At 30.3% G+C, this 16927-nt stretch overlaps 1 protein-coding gene across 2 annotated transcripts in view; it reads right to left on the bottom strand.

Moving 5' to 3' along the window:
* The window catches only part of LOC142322134 (glutathione S-transferase-like), a 223015-nt gene that overhangs the window by 22844 nt on the left and 183244 nt on the right, over window positions 1-16927 (bottom strand). For both annotated transcript variants that reach the window (XM_075360858.1, XM_075360859.1), the window contains exon 3: window positions 10117-10255. In XM_075360858.1, the coding sequence (XP_075216973.1) occupies window positions 10117-10252 (136 nt within the window). In that variant the 5' untranslated portion in view covers window positions 10253-10255. The remainder of the gene's footprint in view (window positions 1-10116; window positions 10256-16927) is intronic.

Raw genomic sequence — 16927 nt, 5'->3', positions numbered from 1 at the left:
CCTTGCTTCACTCGTCCCTCTGTTTAGCCAGGGAGTTCTGCCCCTGGACCCTTGATTTGTTCATATCCTCATGTTTGAGAATATTAAGTATTTTACAGAGATATTTTAAGAAAAGAGATATTAGCGCGTAGAGAATATTTTTCTTAACATTTTTATATTTAAAATAGGATTAAAGAGTGAGTAGATATAGAATTTAATATTTTTTATTATAAATATAATATTTAACGCTAGCCATATTGATAACAGGGAGTGGTTTGCGGACGCTGTCTTCATCGTTTAGTCTTTTGTATGTTCGTATGAAGTTGTGTTAGTTGTCAGTCCACCTTCTGCTATTGGCATAGAGCGGACCACATGATGCGCCGGCCAGATGCACACAAACGACTCTCCAGCTAAATGAAGAATCTTTTTTTTACTGCTAAATATTAACTAATAATCCCTTTATTTTATTAATAAAAATAAAAGTACAAGTATAAAATATAGATAAAAATAATCTGTAAATCAATTGATAACAGACTGCTTCTAGCAGGAGTGAACCTTGCGAAGCCAGGAGTGGTTCCAGTGCACCATCATTAGTGCACTCTGCACCAACAGCAACTAAAATAAATATGTGAACACATACAACAAACAAACCCACTCACCATCCTTTTTTATGGGAAAGAAAAGATGATGTTTTACCATATTATAAACAACCACACATTCAAGTAGCAAATGAGTGAAGAAATAAAACATAATCACAGAATAATGAAAAAACTTGAAATTTTTAGCTTCTTTATAATTTTTAAAATTATTTTTTTCAGAGAGGCATCGCGGATAAATCGCTTTGGAGTTGACTGTGTATTGATTTATTGCCATTTGTTATTTTTTTCTACTGTATAGCATGTGCTGGGTGGGAAACAGTTGCTTTTATGTGAAATGTGCATGTACTTTTGAAACAACGTTTATGTGCATATACATGTATAGAGTCTGATACTATTATGTGAGGTGATTATAGAGATAGAGATAAAAATAAGAAAAGAGTTTTACAAACTTAGATCCGGAAATGCTTTATTTTCAAGTTAAGATTGCCAAAAAATTCATCCTGATTTTTGCTCAGTAGATAATGCAATATAATTTTTTTTTGGCAAAATATTAGTGTATTTTTATGTTATGTGACATGAAAATTATAAAAAAAATGGTTCCCAGAATTATATTTAATATTTTTTGAGAAAAGTTACACTTAAAAAAAGACAATTATTTTTTTAGATTTGTAAGAAAATAACTTATTTAAATTGTGAAATTAACAAATAAAAAATTGTAAGAAATTTAGTTGATTAAATTTGCATCAGATTTAATTTTGAGAAAAGTGAGGAAAATAAGTCGATGAAGAATAAATTTTAGTTTGAGAAGTTTGACTTGCAAGTTAAAAAAAAGGTGGAGTTAATTGTGAAAAGTGAGGAAATTTAATACAACTGTGTTGTTATTTACAAATCACATGATTGCTATAAAATAGCAATAAATAGATTGCTGGTTCCAATTTTTAACAAATTTGCATGAGCATAGTCAGTCTTAGTCCTTGTAATATTTCATTAAAGTGTGGACTTGAACATAGAGATGAAATTGGAGATATTCTTCAAATAGTTGAACCTACTTCCAAATAAGCTTGTGACGAATATTTAAGCAATTTACCATTTAAAAAACTCGGGTATGGTGAACATTATATTTTCATGGACTATGCCATTTTATGTGGCAGCAGGTGCAGTACTTTCAGCTAGAAGATGCTGTATGACTGCAATTTTGTGAATGAATTAATGTGAATCACTGCATATTTTCGCAGTTGTTGTTTGCACACCACTTTTACTGGAGGTGGTATCAACACAAGAGATTCTCATCAGTGGTTAGAAGAGAATCCATATTCTACTGATGTACAGATTTTCAATGAATGTGTGATATAGCATAATAGTTAACGAGATAATTGACCCTTTCATATTAGAATAAGATAAAGTTACCAACAGAACTTTTACAGAGTGAATCTTTTTTCTCCAGCAAAAAATGACTCATTGTCAAAACTAATGGACATGTATTTTCTACATGATTGGAACTCTTCTACAATCTACTTATTGTAATTTTTGTATGAAAATTTTGTGGAAAATGGATTGGTTACGGAGGATCTGTTAATTACTCTCTGAAGTCTCCAGACTTCATTTCATTTAGATTATTGTTTATGGAGTGAATGATATGTTAATGTTTGATATGAATTGATTGTTCAAATTTTAAATTTTGCTGCCCTCAGAAAGGAATCTGACACTGTTTTGAGACAACCGACATAAGATCAATTGAAACGAGTTAAGAACTACACTGATTTTAACTGTAGAATTTTGAAGCCCATTGGAAGCTAATGAAATTTAGTTTATTTTTAATTTTTTAATTTTCAACAGTATTTTCAAGGTAAATCGATCAAATTCTGTAATTTGAATTATTTTAATTTTGATAATAATGTAAAATTTTCTGCCTTGTTTTTCTTTTAATTAAAGTAGAATTTCTCAAATTGATAATCCAGCTGAGTCTATTTGTCTTTTATTGACTTGTTAAAACTTTTCTCATAATAATTTCTGAACAAAACTTATTACAAAGTTTAATTTTTTAATTGGCAACTTAACAAAGTTATGTTTCACTAAACCTAATAAAATGTATTTTTTTTTTTTGTTTTTATATGATTTCTGAAAAAAATATTCGAGATACAGTTCTGTAATCATTTCTAAAAAATAATTTTCAGATGAAATAACATAAAAATACACAACTTTTTGCCAAAATTAGTGTTCAGATGATTTAGTATACATTAAATTATTGTATTTTGGTAATTGTAGCTTGAAAATAAAGAAAGCATTTCTATACCTATCTTTATATATATTCTGTATATAACATATTATATACATATATTGTATTTTTTATATTACCTTTTTCCTTATTCTACTTCTAGAATTACCTTTCCAGATGGAACTATGTATGTGTGAGTATATATAATATAAATGCTGTTTCATTATGTTTCTGCCATATTTCTCAGTGTATTCCTTTCAACATAGTAATGAAAAAGTTCTTATAAACATAGGTCTAGAAATGCTTTGTTTATGAGTTACAGCTAGTAAATGATTTCATATATTTTTTACTCTGAAGCTCAAATAATGCTTCACTAAAATTTACAAACACAAATTATTGAGCAAAATGATTGATTTTATGTACAATTTTCTCACAGAAAATTTTTACTGACCAGATATGTTGAGATTTGAAATGAAAGAGGCCTCCTAATCCACTTGTGATGAGAAATCGGTGTGGATGAAGGAGTTAAGCAGAAGAATCTCAAAATTCCCTGTACGAAGTAACAAGCAAGGTTATATCACTGAGGAGAGAAGAGTTAGTGAAGCCCCTGGAGAAAGTGGATCAGAAGAAGAGTATAAACAGGATTTCCCAATAATGGTAGGAAAGTCATAGGAAGAAACCAAGATGAGAGAGGGGTGTTCAACAACAACCAGAGCCAACAAAAAAAGACAAGTAAGGCGAGGAGAAGTTGAAGATGGCCGTTTTGCCAAGGCTGTTTGTTCGTCAGAGGATGACGCCCTCAGCCGTCCTCATCAGAGAGTGAGATGGAGATGGGACACTACTCTGCAGAGAAAGTAAAGACAGCACATTAATGCCAAAGTCGCGGCCACTGGTGACCTGTAAAAGGAGAGAGTGTGTGAGAGGAGGAGGAGGATCTAAAATGACGATCCGGGAGCAAGGTGATTGTTCATCTCCTGGAAATCCTAGCAAGAACCAGGCTGTGATAGGTAGTAAAGAGCATGCAATTCTGTCGAGCCCGGAGACAGAATTGCTCCTCAGTAGCTCCAGGCTACTGGGGAGAGATGAAGCTGATAAGGTGAATAGACGATTCTCCCTCTATTACAACTCTAAAACAGGAGAAACTACTATCCTGAAGATCATGCTGGAATCTCTAAAGAATGTCAAATGGGAATCGGCAACATCAGTATTCGAACTGTTGAGTGGCAGCATAAGTGGAACGACGTGTTTTATAGTTATTCAGTGGGGCGGGTACTGGAGTAAAAGTTGTAGGGTCAACGGCTGCTTCCAGGAAAACTGGTGCGCCTTGAATGCTTAAAAACGCTTAAACATAATGATATATGGAATCAGTAATTAGCGGTTTTGGCAACCTTGATTAAAATTCTTCAATCTTGTTCACATTCACTCTTTTTAACTTAAAAATTTCAAGTATATCTCAATAATCCAGTAAATCTCAGCTAGATAATTGCAAGCTTAAATGCCATTGTTGTCCTGCATGTGTCATTAAAGATGATTTTAATCACTACATGATTTTTATTTAAGTATTTGAGAAGGAAACAATAAATTCTCATAAGATAAAAATTGCTATTCATGGTAATGTCCGACAGTTTAAATAGATTTTTAAATAGCTTTATTGTATTGGTTTAAAGTATAATTGTTTAGAGGAGTAATGAAGTTTAGAAAATACATATTTAAGTTTAAAATATGATGTATATGTATATATTTGTAATAGAAATTGCTTAAGTTATTTATACATCATTGAATGGTTATTTTGAAAATGTTCTATCATATGTTGGGGTATTGTGTATAACCTACACAATAGGTTATCATTTGTTTTCCTATCTTTATTTTTCATGAATCATATTAATGAATTTTTTCTATGTGACCTATTTTCTTGAAATCTATCTTTTTTTAACTTTGAATATTATCTCTATGGATTGTGAGTGATAAATTCTATTCCTAATAGTTATTACAATTCACTACTATAGATCATTTAGTGTTGTTGATATTGTAGCCTGCATAAGAGTTAAACTGCTGAAAAAAATCATGAACCTATATCTTTTTCAGTAATGCTACTAAATCCCTTTTTTCCTGAAACTATGTTATATTGTTTTTAAATTAAAAAAAAACTTTTTGTGTGTTATCAATTTTATTTTTACAGTATTTTATTTTTTTTTATTCAAAATCAATTTTGTTACTCTAATTACTTTGTTGTACAAAGTAAAGGAAGTATTGTGATTGCGAAAAATCTAGGTTTTCAAATGCCAATGGAAATATCAATTTTGACCATCCCTGAATCCATTTTGACTAGTTTTGAGATGACGTCTGTAAGTACGCATATGTATGTATCATGCATAACTCAAAAACGATTAGCCGTAGGATGTTGAAATTTTGGATTTAGGACTGTTGTAATATCTAGTTGTGCACCTCCTCTTTTGATTGCAATTGACTGAACCAAAAGTGTCTAAAAAAGCCCAAATTCAAAAAATTTTGATTTTGGACTTTTTCTTAACTGCAGTAATAAGTCCTCATTGAGAGCTTTAGAATGATGTATATCATAAGTGATACTTATTTTCATTGGTTCCAGGGTTATAGCCAAATAAATTTTAATTAATTGGATCTTATAAGGGAAGGCACATTGGTTCGAATCAGACTTCATCTCCTTTTTTAACTCTTTTTTTTTTAATTAATTTAAAAATTTAAATATATTGATTTATTAATAAATAATAAATGTAGATAATAAATATAAATATAAGTAATTAATACATTTATTAATAAATAATATTAACCCGTGATTGTAAAAAGAATTTTTCAATAAATGATTATTCAATAACAATAAAAAAAATATAAGAAAAAATCAGAAGTTATTAGTGAAGTAGAATTTTATGTACTTTTAAAAATGTGCATATGCAATATAATAGGCATTATTACATATGTACGTATGTAATAGATCTGGTGAAACATTTGTTTATTTAATATTAATTGAAAATTATAATTTAGAATCGTATTATTTTTGGATTTTGTGGTTTAATTTTATTTAATTATTCTGGAATTTTTGTTTAATTTTATCTACATTAAAGTTAATTATAGAATTATTGAAAAATAGACCCTCACAAGAACAACATATACCTGAGACATACATGCCTGATCTTTAATAAACTGCAAAAAATTCTTATCTTTTAGTTTATTACTTCTCTGATATTGTTGAACAATATATTCTCCCTAAGTCGAAGTTGATCACCATTTTATTTGTTTTTTGTTGCCATTTATTTAATTGCTGGTTTCCAATTCTTCTGATCTTAATCTGTGTACATGTTCTGTAGTTTTCAAATTTTCTATTTCTTTATATCCATCACCCTCTGTTAATCTTTTTATTCTTTACTTGGTCTTAATGTTTTTTTATTTTTATATTTATCATCTTCTCTTAATATTTGTTTTAATTCTTTCTTTCTTTACAACATTTTCTTCTTGTTTATTATTAATTTTTTTGTTTTGAAACATTCTTTTCTTTATATTCTTTCTTTGGTTTTAACATTTTCTTCCTCCTTATATTTATCATCTTCTCTTCATGTTTTTATTCTTTCTTTCGTTTTAACATTTTCTTCCTCTTTATATTTATCATCTTCTCTTAATTTTTTATTCTCTTATTCTTAACATTTTCTTCCTCTTCATATTCATCTTTTTGTTGTTTTTTTGAGATATATTTCTTCGTTATCTTTCTTTTTACTGTATGATTGTTTCTTTTTAATTGTTGATTATTCACCAAATAATCCAATTATAAAAACTGAATATTTTACACTGTAAGGTTAAAATTAACATTTTTAACCAATATACAGGAGTTCACTAAATAGAATAGTTTAATTATTATTAACTTATTTATTTGACACACCAGAAATCTGAAACTTTTGTTAACCAGCAGCTCACAAAGATACAAATAATACTGATTTAGTAATATGAATAATAAAGGGACCTTTACTCTGTCCCAATATTTCATGTAAGATTGTTGAATTAATAACTGTATAAATATTTGAAGTTAATAAAAACTAATATTTCAGCAATTGTGTAACTGTCCACTTTGTTAAAGAATTGGAGGATCATATCTCACTTTCAGAAGAAATAAATTTAAATGAAGAGCAGCAAAATATGTATGTATGTATGTAATTTAATAGGTGTACAAGGAAGTCATGTGGTGTCCACATCAGATTTTTTTCTGTAAATGCTGAGACAGTGGCATCTGGTGTCAGCGATGATTAAACACACCAACATATATTGGTGTGTATATGTATTTGCTTTGTATATATAATAGTCTACTTGTTAACTGTGGTTGGTGGGGTCTCTGAAATGAGTTGGACTTGTTGGTAGTCCTCTCTGTCTCAGTGATACATTCCATTTGAGGCTCCAAGGAGGTTGAGGAGCTATGGTGATGAATATTAAAGCATGGATCCAGTCAAGCAATTAATCACTAATACTTTTTTTAAAGTAAAATTATAGAAAGGAGCCACAATGTCACAAATAAAGTAGCATCACATAATCAAATGTTTAAATACGGTATAAGCATTATATTGATAATCCCATTTTGTATAAGTATCTAAACTGATTCCAGAATAAAAAAAGAATCCAGCAAAACCTGATACGTGATTGTAATATATGAACAAGTGTATTTGGGTGCAAATGTGTAGCCTGATGTTGTATACCAACAAAAACTGAGAAGGCCATGTAATGCCTTAAATTTTGTTGTAAATTTATTAGATAGCATTTACGATAGAAAAATTAATAATAATATACCAAAGTGTAGATTTGATCAAGAGATTTGATTTTGTTACTAATACTTAACATATTTAAAATGAAGGGAATACAGCAGTTTGCTTTCCTACAAGGTGCAATGATACAAAAAATAGTGTTATATTAGAGATATAATATAAAAGAATTAATAAAATAAAAAATAAAAAAACCAGTACTAATGTTATTTAGAAAATAAAGTTTATGTATCTTTATTTGTATCAGTCAAATATAAATAAAATAAACAATCTATACTAATCTCATAATAAAATAAATAAATAACATAAGTATTCTTTCATCATTAAGCAGTCCTCAGATGAAAAGTAAGAATCACATATAATATATATCATTTACTCATACATTAAATAAAGCATGATAAATATGAGATAACATATTTTATTATTCTATCCAGTTAGAAGTATAATATTATTTAAAAAAATTACAATAATCATACTTATTTGATAATAGGAGAAAAAAAATAAAACATTTAATTAATAAGTTTTTACTAAATCCAGTGCTCAGTGTTCATCTGAAGTAGAACAGGTACTTAATATCAAATTTAGCTTCAGTTTTTGTAGATCTAGTAGATAGTATCTACTGTTTCTATTCATACAATACTGGATGTAGTAATATAAAATAATAGTAATAAATACATGTAATACATAATAATATATACATAGTAATATATTGAAATTTTGAGGGAAACGCCCATGTTTTTATGAGAAGTTTATTGATTTTTAGAAAAATTGATTTTTCAATACTTCAGATATCATTACTATGTATTCTGTTTAAGTGCAAATTGCATTTTTTTAGAGCTTTTGTTTTGAACAATAACTAATCCTGTAATATAAATGTTTATGTTGTAGCATAAATTATTAAATTATTTGGGAAAGGTGTTATGGTAATGTTAAATAATAATTTCTTAGTTTAAATAAATCAAATGCATTTTATAGGAAAGAGGGCATGAGAAAATTAAACCAGAGAGTTTGGAAAATTAGTTGTTATTTTACTTAGAATGTTATTAATATGATTTAGCTATAATAAATGTAAAAAAAAAAACTGACAACATAAGCTTTGGATTGTTTCTTATGCATGGCTTACAGACACATACATACACAACTTAATTTAAAATATTTATTTACATATAATATTTTCATTTATTTAATTCAATGATTTTAACTAAAGTGTGTGCGCATACCATACTTAATTCGCATGGGTGTGACAGTACTAATGGCGACGTTCGTCACTAACTAAACTAATGTAATATTTATAACTTACATAGAACAGACTTTGCTTATACGGTCAGGAGCTGGCATAGCCGCAAGCCTTAATGCACTAGGTACTGAGTCAACCAGGCAATCGAGTTTGAGACCCAGCCAGACCGAGGTACTTTTTTACACTTTAAATATTATTAATTTATTCAATTCTACCACTCACCTGTGATGTTACAACATAGCAGTAGTTTAGAGCATTTTTAGGGGTGGGGATGCGATTTTGCCAAGATTTTTTTGCAAATATTGTTCTTTTTTAATATTTAATAAATGTGCCTAAGAAAAATATGACCTTAATTAGGTGAAATATTGAAATACTTTTTTCCTGTTTAGCCTCTGTGAATTACTTACTCTGTTTACTCTGTGAATTAATTCAGGTATTACTTCAGAAGATGAATGAGCATGATATGTATGAGTGCAAATGAAGTGTACTTTTGTACTGTCTCAGTTCGACCATTTCTGAGATGTGTGGTTAATTGAAACCCAACCATCAAAGAACACCGGTATCCATGATCTAGTATTCAAATCCATGTAAAAGTAAGTGCCTTTACTAGGACTTGAACAGTGGAACTGTTCCCAAATCAGCTGATTTGGGAAGATGCGTTCACTACTAGACCAACCTGGTGGATGAAATATTGAGATACTGAGGGGACCTTGCTGTAGAGCCTCACTCACTTCACCTTTTGAGGTGAAAATTTAGTGGCATCAGTTCATCAGTATCCCATATGTAGAAGTAATCCATGTTTGGTCAAAATCGGTCCGGTAGTTCTGGACATGTAAGGTGATTTAAAGACCAACACCAAACAATGCATATGTGAACATTAACATCTAATAATTTCCATCCAATTTTTTGGGTTCCTTAAGTGTCAGAATGTCAAGATCTGAAAATGTCATGCCCAAATTGGGCCAATTATATTACTTTTCCCTCTAGAGCTATAGCTCTATTATAGCGCTATCTAGATAGGAAAATAAAAGTTGTTAAATTTAAAAATAATTTAACTGCCTTATTAAAAAAAAAAAATTGTATGAATCTTGTTTGTCGACATGCTTAGAATCAGTTGAAATTAAAGTAGTCAATTTAATTAATCAGTGTGCAGATTGATTTGTATTTTACCTGCAATAAAGAATAATTCTTTAGAGATCCACTCTGTTTTTGGGAATTGTTAGAAAAGAAACTAAAAAAAACCTATCAGTAATATAAATATTGTGAGTAATGTAATTCTCAAATTATTAAACGAGTTTTAATATTACTTACATTTTTTAAGTTCTGGCCACTTTTCTGTGGGAATTCTGTGATCGGTGTAATCTATACCAGCATATGCAAATATAAAGCGGATATGTTCAGCTCTTCCTCTTGAATTAAAGTATATAAGCTTATAGTGTGGTGCCATTTTCTGCAACAATAATAGTAGTCAGCAATAATAACTTAATATCAGTCTAAATTCGAACATTTTTTAAATCTAATATCTAAATTAATCTTATTTCATACACAGATGAATTTGTTTTTATTTTTGATTTCTGAAAAAAAAATTGTTAACAAAATATTTACAGGTTTACAAATTTGATGAGACTTATTTTATTCTGCAGACACATTCTATCTAAATGTAATTTATATTCAGTTTCTACTACTTATTATTTTTATTACATATCTACGTATATAAGCAGATATATATGTTAAAAATTGTACAAAATATAAACCACCAAAACACAGTAATTAGATAAGTTAAACTTACCATATTAATTTCTAATAACCAGTTTTTGCAGTATCCCGAATCTTCAATTTTATATCTATTACGTTTAAAATATATTCTTTTAATAATTAGTAATGTTATTTGAAATTATGTTTTTCTATTTTGAAATTTTAATGATATAAAATGTGTATGTAAATTTTGCTGTCCAGCTTTGAAATGACAAATTATTAAAGAAATATGTTTTGATGTAATAGATATAGAATTTAATACCAACTGAAGATGCAGGATACTGCAAAACCAGTTATCAAAAATTAATATGGTAACTTTAACTTACCTAATTTCTGTGTTTTTGTGGTTTATATTTCATATAATATCAAATTTTAACGTAGTGGTCTGTATGTTAATGAATTATTTGAATATATAAATATTTTCATATGCTGTTAGTCATAAATTTAAATATTATAGGTAATTTATTCCCTGCTAACTTCAGTAATATTGAGTAGTACTGAATAAGAATAATGGTAGATTTGTATAAAATAATTTAGGGTTTTATTTGTTACTCATTTCAGCAAAGTGCCCAACTTTACAAATTGATTGAACTTGGGGAGGATGAGCAACTGTTTATGTAATTTTTGTCTTCAATATCCATTTAGATTAATATCTTCTTTTTTTTCTTTGCCCTAATCTTACCCCATTACATTTTGGCTTGCCTGCCCTAGTTATCATATGCTACTCTGCTCTATCTTTAATAGTTTCATATTTCCAGATGAAATATTTCATCTGGATTTATTTCCATTGTCACTAGATGGTTTGTATGATTATCTTTTTCTATGATTCTAGTCCATATTATTGAGGGATGAGTAAATCTGCTTTGGCCTTTTCTATGACAAAAACTGTTCTTCATATAGCCATCATCTCAACATATCACATAGCCATATCAGAAGATAGATGGTATTCCCAAAGTTTCTCATGAATTAAAATGTCTTGGACAGGTGCAAGAATTATTTATTTAGATTGATTTCTCACAATCCTATTAATGAAATCCAAATCAATTTATTTATTACTGAGATAATGCCAGTTTTTAAGAAAGTACTTCATAAAATTCAAGATAACAAGACAAGCATAACAGATCAAACTGTGTCTAATTTTATTCTACATAAATTGGCTAAATTTGTTTCTCCCTTTGCCTAGATTTTGGTTTATGAGGTGCGACAATAAAGTAATGAGACTGATTTTTCTTTGCAAGATGTGGCAACCCGTCTAATATTAACTGAAGATCTTGGTATGAGAAAGATTTGTGCAAAAATGGTCCCCAAAAATCTCACACAACAGCGAGAAACATGGAAAAATGTGGCAGCCAATCTGTTAGAGCAAACGGAAATCAATCCAGATTTGTTGAGCCGTATTATCACTGGTGATGAAGGTTGGTTTTTTCAATACAATCCAGAGACAAAACGCCAAAGTTCGCAATGGTGCTGAAAGGGATTTTTAATTTATATTGGTGGGATGATTGCTTTTCTGTGAACATGAATTATGTTTTTGGTTTATGAGAGTGTACACTTATGTTGATGTTTGTGTGAGAGAATTTGATCTTTTTTTATGCTTGAAGTATTTTTTATTTATCTTTAATTACTTGTAACTTTCTTATACTAATTTTTTTTGGTGTAATTATGAGTCACTTGTGAAAGTGCATACAATGTACAAGTACAAGGTACAAGTTGTAAGGTACATCTAAGTTTTTCAAGTACTGTTATAATATTCAATTTTTACCTTTCAGTATTGAAAAATTTCCCACAATAATGACTGCAGTTGGTCCTGATTCATGTAGGGAGCACATTTTGGAAGCTTTTGCAATTGTTGAATGTTACTCAAGCAGAATGTAACTTATATTGTACAAATACAGTACGTTCCAAAAGTTGCTATGCAGTATGCTTTAAAATTATGTGGTGAATTCTGTTCTTTCAGCATTAGGTTGGTTGCCTTTAGAGTTCATTGGGCTTTACCCACCGGGTTGGTCTAGTGGTGAAAACGCGTCTTCCCATAGCTGATTTGGAAGTCGAGAGTTCCAGCGTTCAAGTCCTAGTAAAGCCAGTTATTGTTACACGGATTTGAATACTAGATCGTGGATACCGGTGTTCTTTCGTGGTTGGGTTTCAATTAACCACACATCTCAGGAACAGTCTAAACTAAATGAACAAAAGTTACTTGATATTTTGGATGCTATGGCTGAAAGTCCATCAAAGTCAGTGTATCAGTTAGCACAGCAGCAAGATATTGAACTTGCTACCACACATAAAGCTGTAAAAAGGAACTGAAACTTTTCCTCCAATAAAGTAAAGTGTTCAAGAACTGAAACCTACAGATCAAGCCAAAAGACTAAATTGTTGTCAATGGTTTAAACACCTATTTATTCGAGTACCCTCCCTACTTTTTTCTTGGAATTGGAGAGAAAAAATAAGGGCTTACTTGAAACATCCTGGCCTTTAGCCAGGATAACTTATGTAAAGTAAACGTTTTCTTAGCAGTACCTAAATTCAATCACATTAGGCTTTCGTTTATCAATACCGGATGCCGCTTATACAGAATACATCCTTAATTATTAACATCCTCTTTATATTATCGATAGGAACGAAGATACGGTATTTTTATAAAACTGATTCATTCTGGATAGGCTGCATCCGGTTCTAATGACACTACAGTTACAGTATCAGTTACCATCGTCGTCTTCTCTATTCGCCTTAGTCATTGTACTGTTTGAATATGTGGACGTTTATGTGCATTTTATCTGTTGAGTTTATCTTTTAAAGTTTAATACGGTGATTTATGTTAATTACGTCATTAAAATGAGTACAAAAGGAGAGCGTCTACGATCTTTTACAGTAAATGAAAAACTGCGCGTTATATAAGTGGATGAAAAAATTGGAAATCGGGTGGCAGGAAGAAAATTTGACGTAGATGAAAGCTGTATTCGAGACTGGCATAAGAAGAAACAACTTCTGGTGACAGGCACTGGTAATAAAAGGGCTTTTCGTGGCTTAAACTAAAACACACAGACATAGAAAAAAAATTGTATGACTTTGTTATGGAAAAAAGGAAATGCGGTTATGCTGTCACGACAGAAATGTGTCAGTCATATGCTCGCGAAATCGCTAAATCGTTGAATAAAGTTGATTTTAAAGCAAGGCGTGGATGGATAACACGATTTTTTGCACGAAATGATTTGTCAATAAGACGAAAGACGACCATTTCTCAACGACTTCCAGACTCTTATGAACAAAAAATATTACATTTTCATAAATACATAATAAATCTTAGAAAAGATAAAGGTTATTTGCCTTCTCAAATAGGAAACGCTGATGAAACCCCCGCTTATTTTGAAAAGACATTTGACAAAACCGTAAACAAAAAAGGTGATTCGCACTGGTGGTAATGAAAAACAAAGGTGTAGTGTTGTGCTTTGCATTACTTCTGATGGATCAAAATTACCTCCGTACATTGTTTTTAAAAGAAAAACTCTTCCTACCGTACAGATAAATGGAGTTATTATCAGAGCACAGGAATTAGTTTGGATAGACGAAACCTTAATTTTAGATGGGATTAGGTGTGTATGGCAAAATCGATCAGGAGATTTACTTAATAAAAAAATACCGGTATGCTAGTAACGGATAGTTATCGGGGGCATACGACTGATAAAGTGAAAGACATTTTAAAAAAGGGTATGACAGACCAAGTAATAATTCCAGGCGGATTGACATCTCTATTGTAACCATTAGATGTTTGCATTGATAAACCGTTCAAATCTGCATTAAAACAATTGTACAATAAATGGATGGATGTTGAAAATTTATTTCTCACGCCTACAGGAAGAATCAAACTACAGGATAAATCAGATTTATCTTGTCAAAGACAGCAATTCGCTGCCACGCCTAGGGCGCTGAATGCCAGCAAGTACCTGTCCACCATTAAAGCGCTTAGAGCCTTAATCTGGCTGGTATCCAGCCATATTCCTCGGTTAGCTTTCTACAGCAGCGCAGTAGGAGTCTTTTCCCTAAGGTAAACTAATGATGTTGGTTGAACACCGTATCCTTAAACAGAGACGTGCGATCAGACAAATAGTCAGCTAGATGACTAAAATTTTTAAAGGAGTTGGTAAATAATTTATACCATTATTGGTCAAAAGAATTTTCATTAATTGTCATAGAAGGACACAATCAAGTTAGATTTTCCATAAACTGCTGGTGCTCCATAATCAAGAATCAAATTTTGGCTGTGGATTTCTACGAGACAAATGTTACGGAAGTTCGATATTGACAATTTCTGGAAGACGGACTGCCATCTATTGATAACTTGTCTTTAGATTTGCGAATGTGTATGTGGAGCTCCAACAGACAACTATGGCGAGGTAAAGGCATTCTTAAAAACTCATTTCCAAAGCAGGTGGATTGCTATCCAAGATCGAAATTTTGTACTACATCCATCAAAATATGTTTTCGAAAGCTGTTAATAACGTTTTCAGCAGAGCGACTGTCTGCAGTTTTACTAATGGTGACCATTTTGAAAACCTGTTATAATAGACATTGTTCCTTCCTAATAAATAAAAACCACGCTGTTCAATGTAAAAAGCCTTTTAATCTTACCTTTTTTTTATATTCCACTTTACTTAATTTTCGAACTTTTGAAAATATTATTTGGTCAACCAAATATTATTTGATACAATTATTTGGTACATTGTTTCCATTTTAAATAGAAAACTAGGCATTATTAATGTGTCAGACGGTCACCATATTTGATTTTACAATTTTCAGTCAGTAGTTCCGTAACAGCTGTTTTTGGAGGAGATTAGCCAAGAATAAAAATGTCTTAAAATACTATTTTATATCCAAAAATGCAATAAAAACTTGAGGTTTTTATTTGAAAAATTTGGCCGCCATATTGGAAAAAGGGCGAAGATTTCAAATGGTAAAATATGGTAATACTGTATTTTAAATGTAGGGAAACCTTTAGGGAAAGTTCCCCATTTAAAGTTTCTCATAAAACTTATAGTTTGAGGTCCCAATGGTGGTCACCTTGAGTTGTCACTCTGTATATTCTTTTAATACAAAATTTGGACAACATTAAACACAAAGTCTCAACACATTCGTAATAATTATTCTACTGATAATTTATTCTCCATATATATAAAGGGTGGAACTTATAAAACACGATATAAATATTTCTTAGATGTTTCAAAAAAGAAAAAATTCCCCTCGTTTGTGTAGGAATCTTCCCGTCAGAACTCTTGGATGGATCAGTAAATATTTTTATTTTTATATATATATCTCTCTCTCTCTTTTTTTGTTTAGCCTCCGGAACCACCGTAAGATATTATTACTTCAGAGGATGAATGAGAATGATGTGCATGAATGTAAATGAAGTGTAGTCTTGTAAAGGTCGGCCATTCCCGAGATATGTGGTTGATTGAAACACAACCACCAAAGAAAACCGGTATCCAAGATCTAGTATATATTATATCCAAAGATAAATTAGATGTCCATCGGACTGGTCTAGTGGTTAACTCGTCGTCGCAAATCGCTTGTTTAACAACTGATTTTGGAAGTTGAAGGTTCTGAGCTTCAGATCCTAGAAAAATTTACTTGCATTTAGACGGACTTTAGTACTAGAGAGTGGATACAGGTATACTTTGGTGGTTTGGACTTCAATTAACCACATGTCTCAAGAATGGTCGGCCTGAGTCTGTACAAGACTATATCTCATTTACATGTCATTCATGTCGTCCTCATCTCTTTCGGCCGTTGGGTGGGGATGTGGGGGCAATGTTTATTTTTCATTAGTTGAGTAAATTGTAACATACTCAGGAAAAAATAAATAAAAAGATATAAATTAGATGAAATGAAGTATTAAATCTTTTAAAATTAAAAGTCGTTGTCATTTACTGGAATGGAAACTGGAATTTTTATTTTTAAATAATAATTCTATTAATCAACGCGAGTCAATTTTTGAGCAAAACATTTTATTTAAAAGAATCATTGAAACATTAATTTTTTGCAAATTTTTTAATTTATTTATTTTTATTTGATATTAAGTTAACGTTTTGGCGATCCGTATTCATGGGTTTGTTAAAAAAAAAATCTGTTTAAATCTTTTTCTATATAAAGAAAGATGAATGGTTCGGACAGTTCTTATTATATAAAAAATGTCACTTCTTTCAATCTGTCTAAAAGAGTTAGACCAGCATTATTGTACATTTCTTCTTCAAGACAAAATCTCTCAAATCCTTTCTTAGTTTCTGTATTTCTAACAGAAAATAATTTTCTTTTCAAATTGATGGTATTTTTACGCCTTTCTTGTAATGAACTGATTTATGAATATTATTCA

This window comes from Lycorma delicatula, chromosome 3, assembly GCF_047948215.1.
Source record: "Lycorma delicatula isolate Av1 chromosome 3, ASM4794821v1, whole genome shotgun sequence".
NCBI classification, from domain to species: Eukaryota; Metazoa; Arthropoda; class Insecta; order Hemiptera; family Fulgoridae; genus Lycorma; species Lycorma delicatula.
This window is presented reverse-complemented; position numbering and strand designations above follow the sequence as displayed.